Raw genomic sequence first — 19,411 nt, 5'->3', positions numbered from 1 at the left:
GTTAGACAGTGCTTTCTGCATTAGCAACAAATACAGTTTTCCATTAGGTGCTATTTTGTACTCTGCTACAATTTACATAAAGCCAAAGATTCAGCCATAATTGCCTGGGGTTCAAAAGTAAGAGAAATCTTGGCTCTTTATTTTCTGACATGATCTAAGGAATCTGACAAAATATTTCCAGCTAAAATGCTGTTATCTCCTTTGTTTACACTCATCCTTGTCACCAAAAGCTATGCTTATAAAACAACTGCTCCAACAGGGTCCCATTTCCCAGAGGTTATTTCGTTAGATTAGAGCTCAGTCTCCAGAGTGTTCCTGCCTAAATATGAACCCTGTAGATCTGGAGCGGGGAGTGTTTGCATATTTCCATCTGCCTAGAAGTGACTGCTGTCCCTAGTCAGTCACGAGCTCTCATTCATTCATTCACACCATTATTATTTATTAACTCTCTATTTTCATGGAGCTAACAAGTAGGAAAAAAAAAATAGATAAATCAAGCAGAAGTTAGGTGCTATAAGAAAATGTCGGGGCCTGAGTGATAAGGGTCCAGCCAGGACCATGGCTGGGAGGGTGCTGGGGAGAGCTTCCTAGGGAGAGGAAAATGTAAACGCAAAGTCCCCGAGACAGGAATTGGTGCGTTTGAGAGACAGAAAAAGAATAGACATCATATTTGAGTTCCAAAGAAGAAATCCAGAGGTGCAGTTTCAAAGAACGAAGCCCTCAGCCTGGACGTTTTCCCAGTCCCTTTCTCTCCAGCACACTCTGTTTTCTGTAAGGAGGAAAAGCAGCTTGGCCTTTGGTATCTCACTTAAGAGGACAGTGAGGAAGGGCACGGCCATGAGTGGGTCTGTGGGGAACGAAGCAGAGAAGCACATGGAAGAAGAAGGACAGATCCCAAACAAAGGGCAGAATATGCACCATTTGGGTGCTGGGACTCAGAAAAAGGACTCAAGAACTCCTCCTGTCTTGCGTTGTCCCATCAGACAGTCCCGGGCGAGCCAGGATGGCCACTTGCTAGTCCTTCACTGCTCCCTTTTATCTGTTCGCTTGTTTAAAGCATGAAGCCAAGATCAAATCCCTGACAGACTACATGCAGAACATGGAGCAGAAGAGGAGGCAGCTGGAAGAGTCCCAAGACTCGCTCAGTGAAGAGCTGGCCAAGCTCCGAGCCCAAGGTGAGTAACTGACCACTTTGCAGGTGTCTGACTCTCAGCCTAAATCACTCTCTGGTTGGCTGGACTCATGATGTTTAATTCTGCTCGATTAAAGCATTTCTAGGTCTACTGAAAACAATGGCATAATTGGGCGGGGGCGGGGAGGGGAGAGAAACGTCTAGAAGACTGCCCCCACCCCATATCTGCTCCTCTTGCCATTTTCCCTCAGTCCACCCTGCTGCCCAAGTCAGAATCCTCTCCCTTCTTTACCTCCTGCGTCCAGTCTGTCCCCAAGGCCTGTCCATTCGACCTGCCAGGGGCTTCTCTGGTTCTGCTCTTCTCCGTCTTCACTGTCGCTGTCGTTAATCCTAGTTAAGAATTATGGCCACATCCATCTACCGAGGAGCTCATCTCCAGCCTGCTCTAGGCTGACCACTGTGCTGTATTCCAAAGGAGGATTCCAAAATCAAGTTCTACCTCGTGTCCAACCCCAGGCCTCTGACCCTTCCCTGGTGTCCTGTTGCTCTTAATATAAAGCCTGAACTTGCACCCATGGCTTACCTGCATCCCCCATCCTTTTTTTTTTTTTTTTTTTTTGCGGTACGTGGGCCTCTCACTGTTGTGGCCTCTCCCGTTGCGGAGCACAGGCTCCGGACGCGCAGGCTCAGCGGCCATGGCTCACGGGCCCAGCCGCTCCGCGGCATGTGGGATACTTCCCGGACCGGGGCACGAACCCGTGTCCCCTGCATCGGCAGGCAGACACTCAACCACTGCGCCACCAGGGAAGCCCCATCCCTCATCCTTTGAACAAGCTCTTCCTTTGCCAGGCAGTCTCCTGACCCCCTTTGTTGAGGGAAGTGCCCAACACATAGGAAGCACTCAATAAATGTGAATAAATAGAAGAGATTTGAGAGAAATGACTAGAAATGTAGAAATCAGAACAGGATTAAGAATGTAGGTGTTGTGGTGAAACGGGAACATACAGATCATATTATGAGTTGCAACGAAAACTGGTAGAGTCCCTTTGGAAAGCATTTTGAAAATACATATTAATAATTCTAACACTTCTCATACCTTTTGCTCCTCAAATCTCCTATATTCATTGCAGAATTATTTATATTAGTGAAAAAAAAAAAAGAAAGGAAGCCACCTAAATGTCCAAGAGTTAAATGAACTATGGTATGTTGTTTAAAAGAACAATTTTTTTCATCTTGGAGATGAAGGCCATGCAGCAGTGCTTATAATGCATTAGATTAAACATCCTAATATGTAATTTCGTCTTTACTGTGGTTATAACATTTAGAAATCAATAGATGCTTATGTCCCAAGGCCTGTAAATTAATATTTGAAAGGAAATGGTTTTGATAGGATAATAGGATTGGCGATGATGCTATCCTTTTTAATGTCCTTTATTGTTGTAGAGGCATTTGCCCAGTAAATACATGTTGCTTCAAATGCCAAAGTAAATTAACGATGAAAGAGAGCACACTCACCCCCGCTTTGACCTTGTAAGGTTTTCTTTATGTCATAGGGGGTGTAAGGAACAGAATGCTCCACCCAAAACTTGACATGGAAAAGAACTTTTCCCTCTGGTAAATGGCTTCTGCAGTGGTGCCACTGAGTGGAAATGGAATCAAAGCAAGAAGAGCTGAAATGAAGTGAAACAGACTAGAGAGAATACCTAATGACTTGAATGTCACTGTCCCAAACGCTCTTGCTCCCTCCACCTCGGGCTGTGCTCAGGGAGGGCCACTGACCAAGAATAGGATGGGACTTGTCCCTCCCTCCCAGAGGTGTGCCACATAACAGCCCTGCCCCCAGTACGAGGCGTGGCCTTCCTGTTTAGTCTGGAGGGTGTCCTTTTATATTTCTATTTTCTTTGTGCCTATCCTTAGGTTGTTTTCCTGCTCCAGATTCTTAGAGAATACCATGGGAGGTAAATTAGCTCTTTCCGAAACTCTAATAGTGGCGCGAATCCAAACACCACTAATATTAGCACAGCGCATTACCATTGACAAAGCACGTTTACGTGTGCTGCCCAGGAGTAGCTCACCAGGCCTGGCGGGGAACCAGTCCTCCGAGGCGTGAGGTGACAGCTAGGTCAGCTGCAGCGTAACCGCTCCAAGTTAGCACTTCCCCTCCAATCGCCACTGTCCCCGAGGGACTTCGATAATCTCCCAGGAGAGATCGGCCTTGATTTAAAAAGCCAGAAGTCCTCCTTCAGAGGCACGTTCCTTTATACCACGGTTGTAATTGGTTAGATAAGCTGATGTTTCACCCCATTCTTTTTTCGTTTTCTAATTTTTACTTTTGGATGTGAGTCCTGCCAGTTAAATCTTAAATCATCGTTTAAAATTCAAAACAGAAAAAATGCATGAAGTCAGCTTCCAGGATAAAGAAAAGGAACATCTGACCCGGCTGCAGGACGCTGAGGAAATGAAGGTGTGTGTGCAGCCCCTTCCAGAAGCCCAGCCCATGTTTGGACTGGATTTGCTTGATCTAGGAAAATCCAACTCCTTCGGAGATGTGTGTGGCAGGGTAGGAGGGAGGCGGGTGGGGACTGGGGCTGGGCATCAGAGCTGCTCGCAGAGTGTGGCTGGGCTTAGCAATGAGATGGAGGTGGAGGTGTCCAGGAATCCCGAGGTGTCTGTAGATAGTAGTTATGTCGTGTTGGTACATTTCTCTTCCCGTTCATGACGAGGAAGGAGAGAGCACACCTTCCAGTCACTGCATGGGGCCACGCGGCAGAACTTCTGCAGGAATGGTCGCCCGAAACAGCCCAAATTTGAGTTTTCATCTTAAACATAGAGATCTTTATTTTTGGTCACATTTTAAACAGAAAAGGAAAAGTGGGAAAGATGATTGGGAAATAAGATTTTTAGGTGGATACAATGAAATAGGAGAAAATGTGGAACTTTTGATTAGCTTTAGGCAAACCCCTGTCCTGGGTCTGCATCGCTTTGGTGGAAAGGTCTCCTTTGACTATCACTGTAAATCCATGCTGTGGGCAGGGCCGGGAAATTATCTACGTTTTACGGTGAGGAAGTGCAACTCCCACAGGTTGCATGGCTTGTCTGAGGTCACCCAGGTGGTAAGAGGTCCATGCCCTCTGACTGACCTGGCAAGAGAAGCCGTGTGGCTCAGATGAGCTATAGAAGGTCAGGGGGAGACCCTTTACTCATGGAATGGGCTATTTTGCCCGTAGGGACCACTCAGTTTTATAACAGATCCTTGAGTTTTGTTATCCCTGTAAAGCACGGTGGGTTCTGAGGGCCCCGGTTTGGGGATCTGACAGCTGAGGGATATGGGGTAGGAGACAGCGAACAAGGGCTTTGTCACAGAGCCGGCTGAGAGCCAACGAGCGGCTGATACATTTCTCCCGGCCTGGGTTGCAGAAGGCGCTGGAGCAGCAGATGGAGAGCCACCGGGAAGCTCATCAGAAGCAGCTGTCCAGACTCAGAGATGAAATCGAGGAGAAGCAGAAAATCATCGATGAGATTCGGGAGTGAGTCGGCCTGGGGGCTCGTGGGGCGTTGGGGCAGACACGGCCCCTGGGCCAGCCTGGAGGTCTCTGCTTTCCCCGCCCCATGGACCCTGGGCTCTGCCCTGGTGCCTCAGCGAGCTGGACGTGATGCTTCTGCGGTCTGCTCCCCAACTGGAGCCGAGCCTCCGGGGGCTCTGGTGGGCAGGTGGCAGGCGGGTCCAGCTGCCCTGCCTGGTCCCCGTGGAGCAGGGGCACGTTGGTGATTCAGCTGGGCAGACACATACCTCAGAAGGTGGGGAGGCTGTTCCTATGAGAGGATGAAAAAGACCCCCAAAGACTCTGAATTGCTTCTGATTCAGGGTTTCTGATGGGTTAAGAAATGCTCCAGAGAAGACGGTCAGCTCCCGCTGCCCCAGCCCAACACATACCTGAACACTGCACACCCCAGAGACCCCTGCTCGCAGGGGCACACGCCTTAGGGACCCGTGCTGTTGTGTGTCTGTCTGTGCTCGGGGGCATTGCAGCTGGGCTCAAGGCCATTCTCCTGTTGTAGCTGCTGCAGAGCCCCCTGCTCAGCAATTATCCCTCCCCACTCCTCTCACTTTCCCGCCTCATCAACACAAGTCCCCAGGCTGTGTTTAAATGCCCCCAATTAAAGACATAAGAAAACCAATTATATTGAAATACACTTCCACCCACTGACACCCTCCTCCCCGCCACCCCAGGTCCAGACTCAAGGTTCCCTCCTCTCTGTGTCTATAGATGAAGAAACATTTCTAGATGGGAAGCAAGATTAAATGATTTACTTAGGGTCACGCTGCTAAACAAGAATCAAACTGGAGTTGGAGTTTAATTCTCTCTCGATGTCCGTGAGATACTCACACAGCACATTTGCATTTTAAAAGCAAAGATGTAAATGATGTGACGGGGCTCTGTGCACAGTCTCCCTAGGAAAGCACTTAGCGTCGCTGCTCCCCTTCTTTTGGTCCACCCCCATGCTCCCACTTACGCTGAGCTTTCCCCTGTAAGTGTGACTCTTATTTGTTAGTTGATGAATCACCCTCAGATTGTTCAGCTGGAAGGGGAGGGGAGGGAAGGAAGGTGAGAGAGATGGAGGGTCTCTGAGTCAGTTGACAAGTGGGGCCATTTCCTTGGCCTTTGCGTTTCACATGGGTTTTCCTTCAGAGAGTGTATAATCTGCTGTCTACAGTCATGTAGGCATGGCCGTATGAAAGGTTTTATAAGGACCGGGCTGATATAAATGGTGACCAAATACCCCCAACTGGATGGTGAGTTTCGTTTTTGCAACAGCCCCTGGACTTTCTTTGTGTTTCCCCTCTCTGCCCACTGCCCCATTTCGCCCCCAAGACTTCACAGAACAGAACTGTCCCTGTGTCCGCTAGGGATTTGGATTTAGGGGATGTTTTTGGAGCGTCAGACCAGAGAGGAAGGGAAGGTCAAAGTGGCCAAATAAGGTTCTGGGAGTGCGTATGTACCATCTGTAGGGCAGAAAAGCAGAACTCTTACTGGGCTTTGTTTTTCTGTTTTAAAATATCGGCCCCTTTCCCATCTCATTATTTTCCCTCCCAAAGCTCTTGCGCAAGCCAACTATAAATACATTATTAGAGCCTTATGTTTCATGCCTCTTAGATGTTCCCAGAAATTTCATTTTCACTTGGGCAGGGAGGAAGCTGTGAGGTTGTTCTCTGATCCCTCCAAATCTTCCAGAATTGCCGCCTTTATTGCACAGGGCTAATGGGGTTAGAACAGAACCACGTCTTTAGCAGCATGACTCAGAATTTCAGGCTGATGTGGAATGTATTGCTTTTTCCTCTCCATTTCAGTTTGAATCAGAAATTGCAACTGGAACAGGAGAAGCTCAGTTCTGATTATAACAAGCTGAAAATAGAGGACCAAGAGAGAGAAATGAAACTGGAAAAGCTCTTGTGAGTGTGCTTTAAATATTTCCTCTGTTTTCTCTCATCCTCTCGAAGTTTTTTTTTTTTTGCCAACTGCACGGCACGCGGGATCTTAGTTCCCTGACCAAGGACCAGGGACCGGACCCATGCCCCCTGCAGTGGAAGCGCAGAGTCTTAACCACTGGACTGCCAGGGAAGTCCCCCCACCACCCTGCAAAGTCTTAAACAGTCTACTTTGGTGATTCAGATACCCAAATATTCAGGTTAGGTTAGGCCAATTTAAAAACAGACCGTGGCCATTTGGGTGAGTTGGTTTGTTTTGCTGACTTATCTGCAGATGCAAATGGTATCTGTAAGAATCTCTGATGCCCCTTTGGTGGTTCACAGTTCCTTTCTGTTTTTTAGATTGCTCAATGATAAAAGAGAGCAAGCCAGAGAGGACCTCAAAGGGCTGGAGGAGACAGTGGTATGTGTTTCCCAACTCATTTTAGTCTCAGAGACCAGATTGGTTTATGATCTTTTGAATTTGTTTCTTCTAAAATTTTATTTGTGCATGCCTTTCTTGAATATCATTTTAAACATAAAACTTCCTATGGAAACATGAGAGCTGTAGGATTTATTCCCCTGGTCTTAACAGAGTGACCATCCATCCATCCATCCATCCATCCATCCATCCATCCTTAAGACTGTAACCATGGAGCCCTGACTGAGATTTAAACTCAAATCAGTGCCTGCAATTTTACAGCCTCTGTATGTTGTGACTTACTTCCATGCAACAATCAATGGATATTTATTGATCACCTACTGAGGGCTGGCATGCTTTTAGGTGCTTGAGTTGCATCAGTACAAAACAGAGTTAAGATGCTGGCCCTTGTGAAGCTGTCTTTCACCTGGGGGAGACAGACAGTGAGAAATAAGGATGTAGATCATGACCTCCATTAGATGGTTCTAGAAAGTGCAGGGGTACTGGTTTGGGGTGGCCCCACTGGGAGGTGACATTTAAGCAGGAACTTGAAGCAGGTAAAAGAAGGAGCCATGGGGATGTCCGGGGAGGAGCCTTCCAGGAGAGGAAACAGCCAGTGCCAAGGCCCTGAGGTCAGCCCATGGCAGGCATGTTGGGGTACATCAGGGAGGTCAATGTGTATGTAACCAAGAGAAGGGGGGAAGGCAGGAGGTAGGCACAGAGAGGTCAAGGCCAGAGGAGGTGCAGGCCAGGCAGGGCCTTGGGACCTGCAGGGGTTGGGGCAGAAGAGTGACAGATCTACTTCCCTTTGGAAGAAGGGCTCACCATCTGAGATCCTGGTTAGTTTTCTCTGTGCTTTCATTGGGTTTGTCCCCTCTGGTCAACTTCTGTCTCAGTTGCCCTGGGGGGTAGCTGCCTGGCTCCGAGGGCTCTCAAGAGCCCTCCAAAATGCCACGCAGCCTGTGTTTGAAGACAGTCTCAAATAGTCTCAATTTGGTGAAAACATGTCGAGTCATTTCACATGACATGACTACAGAGAGAAACTGTTGTTTAGATACAGTCATGCGTTTTGATTTCATTCCCACGTCATGGGAATTTATGTGGGACTGAGCCTGAATCCAAGAACTCGGTGACCCCAGACTGGAGGCAAGTGGTTGATCAGGGCTGGACCCGAGGCTGCACTCTGGCCGCTGGGCCAGTGTTAGCTGCTCCTCAAAGCCAGGTGTGGGCTCGGGGGGCACAAGCCGTTCAGGACAGAAGTAGGATGACTGTTCACAGGAAGTTGGGCCTTTTGAGCCTGGTGGAGAAGACGGTGGACAGGGCGGCTGGAGGGGAAATGGAAATGAAGCCATGAAGTTGCTTCCTCCACATCTGTTCTCCTGGAGAAGTGGTACCCATAATCATAGATAATTATAACAATTCAGAAATATATTGCACATTAAAATGTCACTGTATTCCCACCAGCCAGAGATCAATATTTCAGTATCTTTTCTTCCTTTACACCCTCGCACTCTCTCATGCACACTGTCACGCAGCACACACACCTTCCATGCCCACACCCAGAAGCTCACTCTTCACCCCTCTCTCTCTCACGGCCTCACCCACGCTCGGGCACAATCACTTATTCTTTCTCACACACACACTCACACCCACAGGCCCTCACATTCACATTCTCACGCCTGTGTTCATCCACTCACAAATTCTTACACACCCAGCACACCCCATAACATGCTGACACACACATTCACACTCATTAGTGACCATCCACACTTCCTCACTGGCACACTCACACTTTTGCTCATTCACTCTCACACCCTCCATCATGTCCACGCACACACACCCCACATGCTAACTCTCTCCCAGACTCACAAGCTTTCTGTCTTTCATACTCACTCATGAGCATGTTCTTTTGCCCTTTTGAATGTTTTTTTGTTTTGTTTTGTTTTGGCCTCACTGAGCGGCTTGTGGGATCTTAGTTCCCTGACCAGGGATCGAACCCATGCCCCCTGCAGTGGAAGCACGGAGCCCTAATACATGTTTATTTATTTATTTATTTATATTTTTGGCTGTGTTGGGTCTTCGTTGCTGCACGCAGATTTCTCTAGTTGCAGCGAGCGGGGGCCACTCCTCGCCGCAGTGCACAGGCTTCTCGTTGCGGTGCCTCTCTTGTTGTGGAGCACGGGCTCCAGGCACACAGGCTTCAGCAGTTGTGGCACACAGGCTCTAGAGCGCAGGCTCAGTAGTTGTGGCTCACAGACCTAGTTGCTCCACGGCATGTGGGATCTTCCCGGACCAGGGCTTGAACCCGTGTCCCCTGCACTGGCAGGCAGATTCTTAACCGCTGTGCCACCAGGGAAGTCCACTGAATACATTTTTAACAACACATTTTCCTCACTAGCCTCCTCCACTGGTTCTCCTTCCCCCGCCTCCCCGCCCAGCCCACTCACCTATGTTCCCACCCTCACATCCATTCTCCCCGGCCCCCCTACCACACACACATGCTCACACAACACACTTGGTCCCTCACACGTGGACGGACCCACTGACACAGCCTCCCACGTTCCCTCTGCAGCCCTCACTGCCCGTCCACACACATCACGCACACACACGCTTTCAATTCCCAAACTGGAACCCCACGGTCTGTGCCATTCCAGACGTGATCCAGATGTGATCCTTCCATCACATCCTCCCCAAGCTGTCAGTGTTCCTCAGGGGCAGGCCTGCTGTCCTTGGCTGACCCTTCCTGAGCCCCCCTTAGCCCTAGGCCTGCGCTGCCTCCTGGACTGTCTGGACAGGCCCGGGTGGGACCTGCCACCCAGGGGTTGTAGTCTGTGAAGCCCACTCCAGGGGGCGATGTTGGGAAAGGCCAACCAGCCGGTGGGGACGTCTCTGGGGTCCCGGGAAGCCATCTGGCTTTAATAGGACACTTTGTGTGGGCTCTGGGGCTGGACCTCTCCTGCTGCGTTGATGGGCCTTGTGTCCCCACCTCTCTGGTCACACCCTCGCTGTCCCCCGTGACAGGAAGCTGAGCCCTGGGCTTTTACACAGAGGGCAGCGTCCGTGCCAGGAAAGGCTTGTGACTTACTTCGCAAGGGAAGGGAATCGGGGTGGGTGAAGGAATGCTAATGGATACGATGGAGGAAAATTGATTGCCCCAGGAGGCCAAAATGGGGTTACGCAGGCATTCATGTGCAACTTATCAACTGTTTCCAAGGCCTTGAACTGCCCCTCCTAAACTGTTTCTTGAAGTTACCTAAAAACAAACAGTAAGGAGAGAAAGTCGCCAAACTCCGGACTCTGGATTATTTGGTGCTTGGCCTGGAAGAATCGCCTGGCCCTTTGACAAGACACCCGGGTCTTCTCTTCTCATGTCCCTGCAGGGTGGTGGCGTTTTTCATGGAAAGTATTTACTGTGATTATAGTTCAATCAGTAATGAAATGCCTGAAGCGGGAGAGAGAGCTCGCAGAGCAGGGGGCCGAGGCCGAGCTCCCTCGGGCAGGGGCACAGGCAGCACAGCTACATCACTGAGAGCTCGGAGCAGCCCCCCTGCACCTGCCGGCCGGTGGCTCAGCTCTGGGCACGCGCTGCGTGCACGGCGTTCCTGACAGCAGGCCGGCTTGGCCTCCCGCAGAAAGCAATTTGCCTCATCTGAGGAATCAATTGACTTCAGGTGCTTTTTATTTCAACTCAATTATGGAATTGGACCCAGTAATTTGACCTTAAATTAACATAGAACCTTTATTCAAGAAACTTATTATTTCCATGTCTTTAGAGCCTGTTTCTTCCTTTCTTCTGTGAGCTGTGTGAGCTCCATCCCTTGACATTCTGTGTTAGGTCAATTTAGACAAACTGAAAAACAAATGTGAGTGTATTTCTCTCCTTATGGGAAAATATTTTTAAGGGAACTAGTCGTACGTCCTGTGGTAAATACACGGAGACTTAAAGGGAAGGAAATATTTCGGTTTTCTGATTTTGTTAAACAGAGGTCACCAGATTTGACTTAGACCTTTGTCTTAGCAATCTAATTCCTATGGGTTCATTAGTAGAAAAGACTCCAAAATGAAGAAAAAAAATGCTCCCAAGAAGTTAATTTCATGAAAGTCATAACAACAACCAAAGGAAGCAATAAAAGTCTAATGAAGAAATGTCTGTCAAATATGATGCATCAGTACATTAATACTAGCGAATATTTATTGAATGTTTACTGTGTGCCAGGAATGGTTGTAAGAGTTTCATAAGGATCATCTCACTGAAGCTTGATAACAGCAACTATGAGACAGCTACTATTTTTATCCTCATGTTACAAATAAGAAAGCTGAGGCACAGAAAGGTTAGATAAGTTGCCCAGGGTCACCCAGGTGGAAAGTCCATAAGCTCAGTGATGTAAAGCAAAGGAGCATATGGACCACGGCCAGAGGGGTGTGGAAACGTGAAAAATGTCGGTCAGTTAGGGTGGGAGAAACTGTGGCTAACTTTTCATTTAAATTTGTTAGCATTTTGTATAACATGTACACCATAAGTTAGAGGGGAAAAGGAGTCCATTCTGGTACAACACAGCCCTCCAGGAATTTTTATGAGAAAACTTTTGAATTTTTGTGGTTGAAGGGGAAAAAAGGTTCTATTTAAAACACAGCAAAGGAGCAGGCTTTGTTCTAGTTTACGCTTCATTGTTTGAGTTCCCAGTCTCTGAACCTTGGGGTGCCCGTGGGAAGATGCCAGGTGGAGGAGGATATGAGTGGTGGGCAGGTCAGAGGAAGTGGTGAGCCCCATGGCCTCGATGGTTGGCTTACAGAGCTTTATGGAGCTGTCTGGGGTTGATGGTCTGGTGCCAGCTGTGTCGTAAATTCAGCGTGTTCCCTCATTTAAGTGGCATTTTAACAATCTTCTCTTCCAGTCTCGAGAGCTACAGACTCTGCACAACCTCCGTAAACTCTTCGTCCAGGATCTGACCGCCCGGGTTAAAAAAGTGAGTTCTAGTTTGTGTGAATGGGACTGAGAAGAAAAGTTGGCCAGAACGAATCATTTTCAGTTGAAGTATCACTTGCTTAAATCGGGGCTGGTTATGCTTAAAAATTAATTACTTCATGCCAGAGAATGTGATTAAAAGAATGTGCTGGAGGGGGAAAAATACTTGGGAACATTTTTCCTTCTTAGTACAAGGAAGTTATTGGGTTGGCCAGAGAAGTTCATTAGGGTTTTTCCCGTAACATTTTATGGAAAAACCCGAGCGAACTTTTTGGGCCAACCCAATATCCTTTCAAATGAACGCATATTTATCTGGCCACAGTGTGAAAACCTCTGAGCGTTGCAGGGAAAACCCAGAGGGGTCTCATCAGACAGCGTGGCCCTGAAGCCTGGTGAACGATGTCAGGAACGTGGAAGTCAGGGGCTAGAGCCTCATCTTTGCTTGTTAAGAGGCTATGAGGGTCCAGGTCAGAGTGTACGAAGCACTTTAACATCCGGCGTCTTGTTTGCTCTCCCCAGGAGCCATCTAAGTGGTTCTTAGTGTTCTGTTTTGCAGCTGTGGAGGTGGGCTCAGAGGTTAAGTGACCTCCCGAGATCACGCAGCTGGGGAGAGCCAGAGATGGGATTGTAATCCAGGTCTGTGTGACTCCAGAGTCTGAGCTGCTTTGGTCCTTGTGCCACACACAGTGACAGTGATCTTGGGAGTCACTGAACGGTGAACCCCCAGAGCAGCTAGCAGAGGTTTGGGGAGGGGGGAGGGGGAGGGGGAACAGCAAAATGCTTTAAAGATATTTGAAAGTGTTGGATGAGGGGCAGTGGGCATGCCCAGAGGTGTGACAGGATGGACGGAAGGTATATTTAAGAAAAGTGTGTGCATGGGGGTCTGTGTGAAGGAGCGAAGGAAAAGGGATGAAATATATTATAAAAAAAAAAGAGGAGGTGACTGATGGAGTCGGATCTGAGAAGACAGAATTGATGGTATAGGGGAATGTATTAGGCTTGGTAGATGGAAAGGGCCCACTTTCCCAGAGAGGAGACGTGGAGAAGCCAAGATGGAGACATTCGTAGGGAAATATATGACACTGGGAAGAGATGCATCTGAAGACTTTGACCTTCTCAGTTAATGTGGAGAAGAAGGTGCTCGATGGAGAAGAAGGAAGAGAATGGGAAGCCCACAGAGACTAGAGGCGGCCCAGGCAGCTGTGGGGGATTTGCTGGGGACGAACAAAAGGATGCTGGGCAGTGTGGGAGCGTCCAGCTGAGGGTCAGAGCATGGATTTGTCGTGGCACCTGACAGCACGATTCTAGTGAGCTTGGAGGCCTGGAAATAAAAACAAGGAAAGAGGGTGGAGAATGATGGGAGGTTTCAAGGTGGCACTGGTCAGGCAGGTAGGTAGTGATCACCGTCATCAAAATAGAAATGACTGGAGGACCTGGACCAGGGAGGAGAGAGAGGCCAGAGCAGAGGTGATGGAGACAGAGACTAGAGAGGTTATGACAAGAACCAAAAACGCTCAGTCGGAGGGAGGAGGTGTTTCAAGGAGGGTGCAGAGCTTGAGATCAGACTTCCCTGACTTCACGATATAAAACTCTCTAGGAAGAGCCTATTCCTAGACCAGTGGTTCTCAAAGTGTGGCCACCTGGCTAGCAGCACTGACGTCACCTGGGAACTTGCTAGAGGTGCAAATTCTCAGACCCACCCTGGATCCACTGACTCAGAGACGAGGGTAGGGCCCAGCAATCTGAGTTTTAACAAATCCTCTTCTGGGTTTGAGAACCCCGGATTTAGATCAAAGAGACAGGTTTGAGATGCTCATATAGACATCACGTCTCAGAAAGAGAAGGGTGATGATCTCTTCTATAATGAGACAAAGCAAGCGTGCTTCGCCATTTTGGGACTCCAGGATGTGTTTCTACATGTATTTCCCAACTTATCTGGCCACTCAGTGTGGCAGTGCTGGGAGAACAGTGTTTTTATCAATCTCAAGACCTGATAAATTTCGAGAGTTGATCCAGCACAGCGCGCAGATGCCAGGACTAGTCTGAGATGGATTCATTAAGTAATTTCATGGAATTGGAAGCTGAAGGGACAAGCAGAGGCCATTGAGACTTCCCAGTGGGACCACAGACACTTTCCCACAGCTTGATGACTTGTTATCTCACTTGTGATGTTTGAAATGAAACTTGGGTCTTGGGCTTATTATGTTGTTTCTTTTTTTAACATCTTTATTGGAGTATAATTGCTTTACATTGTTGTGTTAGTCGCTGCTGTATAACAGAGTGAATCAGCTATACGTATACATATATCCCCATATCCCCTCCCTCTTGCATCTCCCTCCCTCCCACCCTCCCTATCCCACCCCTCTAGGTGGTCACAAAGCACGGAGCTGATCTCCCTGTGCTATGCGTCTGCTTCTCACTAGCTATTTTACATTTGGTAGTATATGTATGTCCATGCCGCTCTTTCACTTCATCCCAGCTTCCCCTTCCCCGTCCCCGTGTCCTCAAGTCCATTCTCTACATCTGTGTCTTTATTCCTGTCCTGTTGGGCTTATGTTTTCACACTAGTTCTTCTTAATGAGTTTTGGAACACTTCCTTTTGAAAAGAAAAGCCTCTACCTGCGTGCAAGGGAGAGGTATATTTCACAAAGAGAGCTGAATCCCTCAAAAAAAGAGTTGAAGTTTTTTTGTCAGCTGTCCAAAGAAAGAACACTTTTGATACCGATCAAGGAAATTAATGGGGAAGAAGGTCGAGTCTAAACTTTTAGAACCACTCTTCGTTTTCACTTTCAGAATAACCTTTAGTAAGATTGGGGGTTTTCTTTCGAATGGCTCATCCACGTGATGCTGGGACTGGGGGTGGGCGGTGTGGAGGCCTGTCCCGCTGACCCCTTGGTGTTGATGCAGAGTGTAGAGCTGGACAGCGACGAGGGAGGAGGCAGTGCTGCCCAGAAGCAGAAAATTTCCTTCCTGGAGAATAACCTGGAGCAGCTCACTAAGGTCCACAAACAGGTAGGAGGGTTGCGTCATCTTCCTCCTGCTTCTCTTTCTCTCCTGGAGAGAAGCCCCGCTGGATTCAGCCCTAGTGAGGGAGGTGACTCTGATACAGAAGGTAAAAGGACAGTACATCACTAGGGAACATCAGTGCTGGAAGGGACCTGGCACTCTTTTAGTCTTCAGTGACTTCCCTTGTACAGAAATTACCTTTTTTTTTTTTTTTTTTTTTATTTTTTGGTCGTGCCGCCTGGCACGCGGGATCTTAGTTCCCCAACCAAGGATCGAACCCGCACCCCCTGCAGTGGAAACGCAGAGTCTTAACCACTGGACCACCAGGGAAGTCCTAAAATACTTTCCTGATGGAAGCCAAATATAAGGAATTGAGTGTGAGCTCTCTGGGGCTTGGGGAGCAGGGTGTTCAGTCGTGTCTTTTCATCCTGCCTCCCATCCCAGCCTCCAACCCCAGCTGGCCTCAGTGTCTCCCGTGATGCTTTTCAGGACCCTCTGTGGACCCAAAGACTCCACAGAATGCAAAGTGGATGCCAGCGAGCTGGGTCAGGCTCCCTCTTTTTATAGATGAGGAAACAGACTGGGCGAGGAAGCCACTGGCTTCATCCCACACGTGGGAGCACTGGGGCCGGAACCAGCCCCCTCTCTGCACTGTCACCCTATTTCTTGGGCATCCTCTCAGGTTCCTGCAACACCCTGGAGTTTGTCTAGAGTGACAGAGTGACAGTGTCCAAACCTACCGGTGACTTAGGCAGGTTATTTGTCTCCTTTCTGTTTAAATGCTGGAAGGTTCATGACGGTTTTCCCTAAATCCTCAAGATTTGGGATCTGATAAAAATGGTCCAACATTTTGGACCCCGTGGCCCAGGGGATGTCATTTCTCTTTGACTTGTTATATCCTCTTCAACATTACTGATGATGGCATTTTTCCCCAAAGGGAGGATGACAGATTCAACATGGTTGAAGTCATTCAAGCAAATTGTTGATGAGAAATAGAAAAGCAGAAACCACCAGGGAACTTGAAATAGAGCTCTGAAATTCATTAATTATTTTATTCATGAATTCAATGAATATTTATTAAAAACCTACTCTCTGCCGGGCACTGGAGCTGGTGCTGGGTGCGGGGGGCCACAGGAGTAAAGAAAACAGGTGTAGACCCAGCAGTAGTTCAACCTTTGTTTAGCACTTAAGATTCTCAAAACTTTTCCTGATCCATTTGGATTCCCACAGTGATCCTGTTTATGTAGCCTGTAGACTTAGAGTGGTTGAGTGACGCACACCTGGTCAGACGGCCAGGCAGTAACAGATACGGCTCTTGAGCCCATTCTTAACCCAGGGTGAGCTTGTTCCTTCTTAACTGAGTGTCTTAGGTAATGAAAGAATGAGCAGTATCCCGGAGTTACCCGTTAGCCTCTGGATATGTTGCAAAGTGGGGTCCAAACCCGGTGCTGGTGTAGACGATGTGTCCCGGCTTGGAAGGAGGCCTTCAGAGAGCTCTAGAACATGAATGCCTTTCACTGAGCGTGTCTGAACTGGCTTCACATTTCTTATCTTTCACATGCCAATGTCCAAGTAGTCAATTTTCTCTGGCAAGTCCCCCCCTCACCCCTCAAACAAAAGAGGCAGTAAATCCCACCCACGCCTGAAAGTTTCCTACAGCTGGAAATGGCTTTTGATTCTATCGCACACCCCTCCCCGCTTTCTCGTACCCGTGAATCCTGTGTTTGGCAAATTGGAGCCTCAGGGTATGGGATTTTTTATTCCCGTTGGTCCCACCGTTTATGGTCTTACAGACCCTCCAAGACGGCCCTGGTGGGGCGCGTGGGTGGTGGTTCTAGCTGCTCTCCTGTCACCTTCTCAGCCCCCGCAGTGCGTCTGCCCAGCCCCCCCACCCCGTAACTCCCCACCTCCCCCTCCCGCCGCAGCTGGTCCGGGACAACGCAGACCTGCGCTGTGAGCTGCCCAAGCTGGAGAAGCGCCTGCGTGCCACGGCCGAGCGCGTCAAGGCACTGGAGAGCGCGCTGAAGGAGGCCAAGGAGAACGCCATGCGGGACCGCAAGCGCTACCAGCAGGAGGTGGACCGCATCAAGGAGGCTGTGCGAGCCAAGAACATGGCCAGGAGGGCCCACTCGGCCCAGATCGGTACGTGTGCCCGCACCCGGGCCCTTGACAGAAGGCGAGGGCTCCTCTGGCTGGAAGCTCTGGGCGGGGCGGCCCGGCTCCTCCCGGCGCCCAGCGTCCATCCTGGGAGGATGGGATGGCCAGGCGTGCGCTTCCTTACACTGAGAGATTCTGGGGGACCTTGTGATCGTCAGAGCTATTGAGCTGAGCAGAGAAGGCGGCCAGCCCTGGCTGCAGGCAGAGGTGTTTGGCTGTAAACAGACAGAGGTATACTTTCTCCGGAATACCGGAATATATGGCTTGCTCAGGAAAGCCCGAAGGCCCCTTCTGTTCTGCACCCGGCGGAACCATGAAGGAGCTACGTGTAGCCAGAAGCCTCAGGGAGAGCTGCTTGCAAGCGCAGCCTTGGAAATACTCTGGAGAGAGCCAGGCCTGGCATCAGTGAGTGCAGGGTGCCTGGACATCCAGCCCCTTCAAGACCTGGATTTGGACCCATGCAAAGAATGAGAGTGTGCCTGTTGAGTCATAGTTCTTGGGATAATGCTGTGACAGTAGAAGGGATTTAAGGATGTTCTCTAGAGCGCTTTTTTCTTTTCTTTTCTTTTTTTTCTTTTTATTTTTTCAATTGAAACATCTCCAATAACATGTAATATTATTTCTCATCAGATATTGCTGTGCAGATGTTATGTAAACCAGCAACTTCACGTTTCTAGTTTTAAGATCATAACTTACATTAGTGGTTCATTGCATTTATTGGGTCTTATACCCTTGGACTATCTTACTGAAAACTGTGAACCCTCTCCCCCTAAAGTGCATCACAGACAGAGTTCTGCATCCAGTTTCAGGGAGATACTGTTGGAACCCATTGGGACCCACGGATCTGCCTCAGATAAAACTGAAAGTCCTCTGTTTCTAATTTTCCTTGATAAGAATTGAAATAATTGATACACAAGGTCTCTTTGTCCCCTAAACATTGGGTGCCTTGGATTAACTAACTGTACTAATCGGAGGGCAAACGTCCCACTTGCAGAAAGATCTGGTGATTGATAAGAATTGTAATGTCGATAAAAAGTGTGCCTCTTGGTTTTCGCACGTGACCTGGAGGTATCTTGGCCCGGCTGTTTAAGTCCTTTCTGAATGTCTCTTCTCTCTTTTCTGTCGGTTGGATACAGCCAAGCCCATCCGCCCTGGACACTACCCAGCATCGTCTCCAACGGCCGTCCACGCCATCCGAGGGGGAGGAGGCAGCTCTTCAAACTCCACTCACTACCAGAAATAAACACGAAGTGAGTCCTTAGTGTCAGGGGTGGCTTCCGTCCGGGGCAGCCCTGGGGCTCTCCCTGCTTCTGCCTGGCTCTCAGCCATGTGTGTGTGGACCTGCAGTGGAGAGGAAAGGGTGCAGCTCTACCCCAGCACAGGCCCTGGGGCTTCAGGTTATCAGGGGCCTGGGTCTACCTTCAGCTCAGTCTAGGACCTCAGGGTCTCCCAGCTAAGGTCACCTGGTGCCAGGGACCCTCCAGGGACGGGCAGGGTGCGGTGAATGAATCATCCGAGCTTTCTTTTGTCTGCGGGACTCCCCTCTGTAGCTGGCATCCAGAAGGGCATTACCTGTCTGTCAACTGCTTTTACCCAGAGCAGGCAGGTGTGGGTGCCTGCTTTAAGTCTCAGGAACTGGATATAAAGAAAGAGCCAGATAATAGAAAGTCACTTTTTTCTTTTTTTGCGGTACGCGGGCCTCTCACTGCTGTGGCCTCTCCCGTTGCGGAGCACAGGCTCCGGACGCGCAGCCTCAGTGGCCATGGCTCACGGGCCCAGCCGCTCCGCGGCATGTGGGATCTTCCTGGACCGGGGCACGAACCCGTGTCCCCTGCATCGGCAGGCAGACCCTCAACCGCTGTGCCACCAGGGAAGCCCTAGAAAGTCACATTTTTATAATTACTATCTGAACGCAACAAATGGAGTCTTTAAGAATTGTGCAGATTTATGTCTAGGTGGGTCCAGATCACTCTTTGCTTTGAGATGGCGGTCTGAAAACTTCTCTTCCCACACTCCACATGCCTGACATTGCTGTACCAGCACAAGGGAAGAAGTGATGTCCTTTTAGAAAAGAGAAGGAGAGAGCACAAGCCTGTCCTCTTGTACTTGAGATAAAGAGTTTACTGGTTGGGCAGGGCAGACAGCTAGGTGGCCAGAAAACTCTGTTTAGAGAAACTCTGACTTCGGGCCAGTAACCCGTAGATGGGAGGAGGTGGATCCTAACGTTGACCTTGGAGTCTCCGTCCTCACTAGGAAAGCTTG

At 49.1% G+C, this 19,411-nt stretch overlaps 1 protein-coding gene across 2 annotated transcripts in view; it reads left to right on the top strand.

The window, feature by feature from the left end:
- The window catches only part of KIF5C (kinesin family member 5C), a 167,541-nt gene that overhangs the window by 130,725 nt on the left and 17,405 nt on the right, over window positions 1–19,411 (top strand). For both annotated transcript variants that reach the window (XM_067741992.1, XM_067741993.1), the window contains exons 17-25: window positions 1,058–1,175; window positions 3,520–3,596; window positions 4,550–4,659; window positions 6,483–6,584; window positions 6,963–7,023; window positions 11,916–11,987; window positions 14,894–14,998; window positions 16,918–17,134; window positions 18,286–18,399. In XM_067741992.1, coding sequence (XP_067598093.1) covers window positions 1,058–1,175; window positions 3,520–3,596; window positions 4,550–4,659; window positions 6,483–6,584; window positions 6,963–7,023; window positions 11,916–11,987; window positions 14,894–14,998; window positions 16,918–17,134; window positions 18,286–18,392 — 969 coding nt within the window. In that variant the 3' untranslated portion in view covers window positions 18,393–18,399. The remainder of the gene's footprint in view (window positions 1–1,057; window positions 1,176–3,519; window positions 3,597–4,549; window positions 4,660–6,482; window positions 6,585–6,962; window positions 7,024–11,915; window positions 11,988–14,893; window positions 14,999–16,917; window positions 17,135–18,285; window positions 18,400–19,411) is intronic.

Source organism: Pseudorca crassidens, chromosome 6 (genome assembly GCF_039906515.1).
Source record: "Pseudorca crassidens isolate mPseCra1 chromosome 6, mPseCra1.hap1, whole genome shotgun sequence".
NCBI lineage: Eukaryota > Metazoa > Chordata > Mammalia > Artiodactyla > Delphinidae > Pseudorca > Pseudorca crassidens.
Note: the sequence above shows the minus strand (reverse complement) of the source record. Positions and strands in the feature narration are given on the sequence as shown.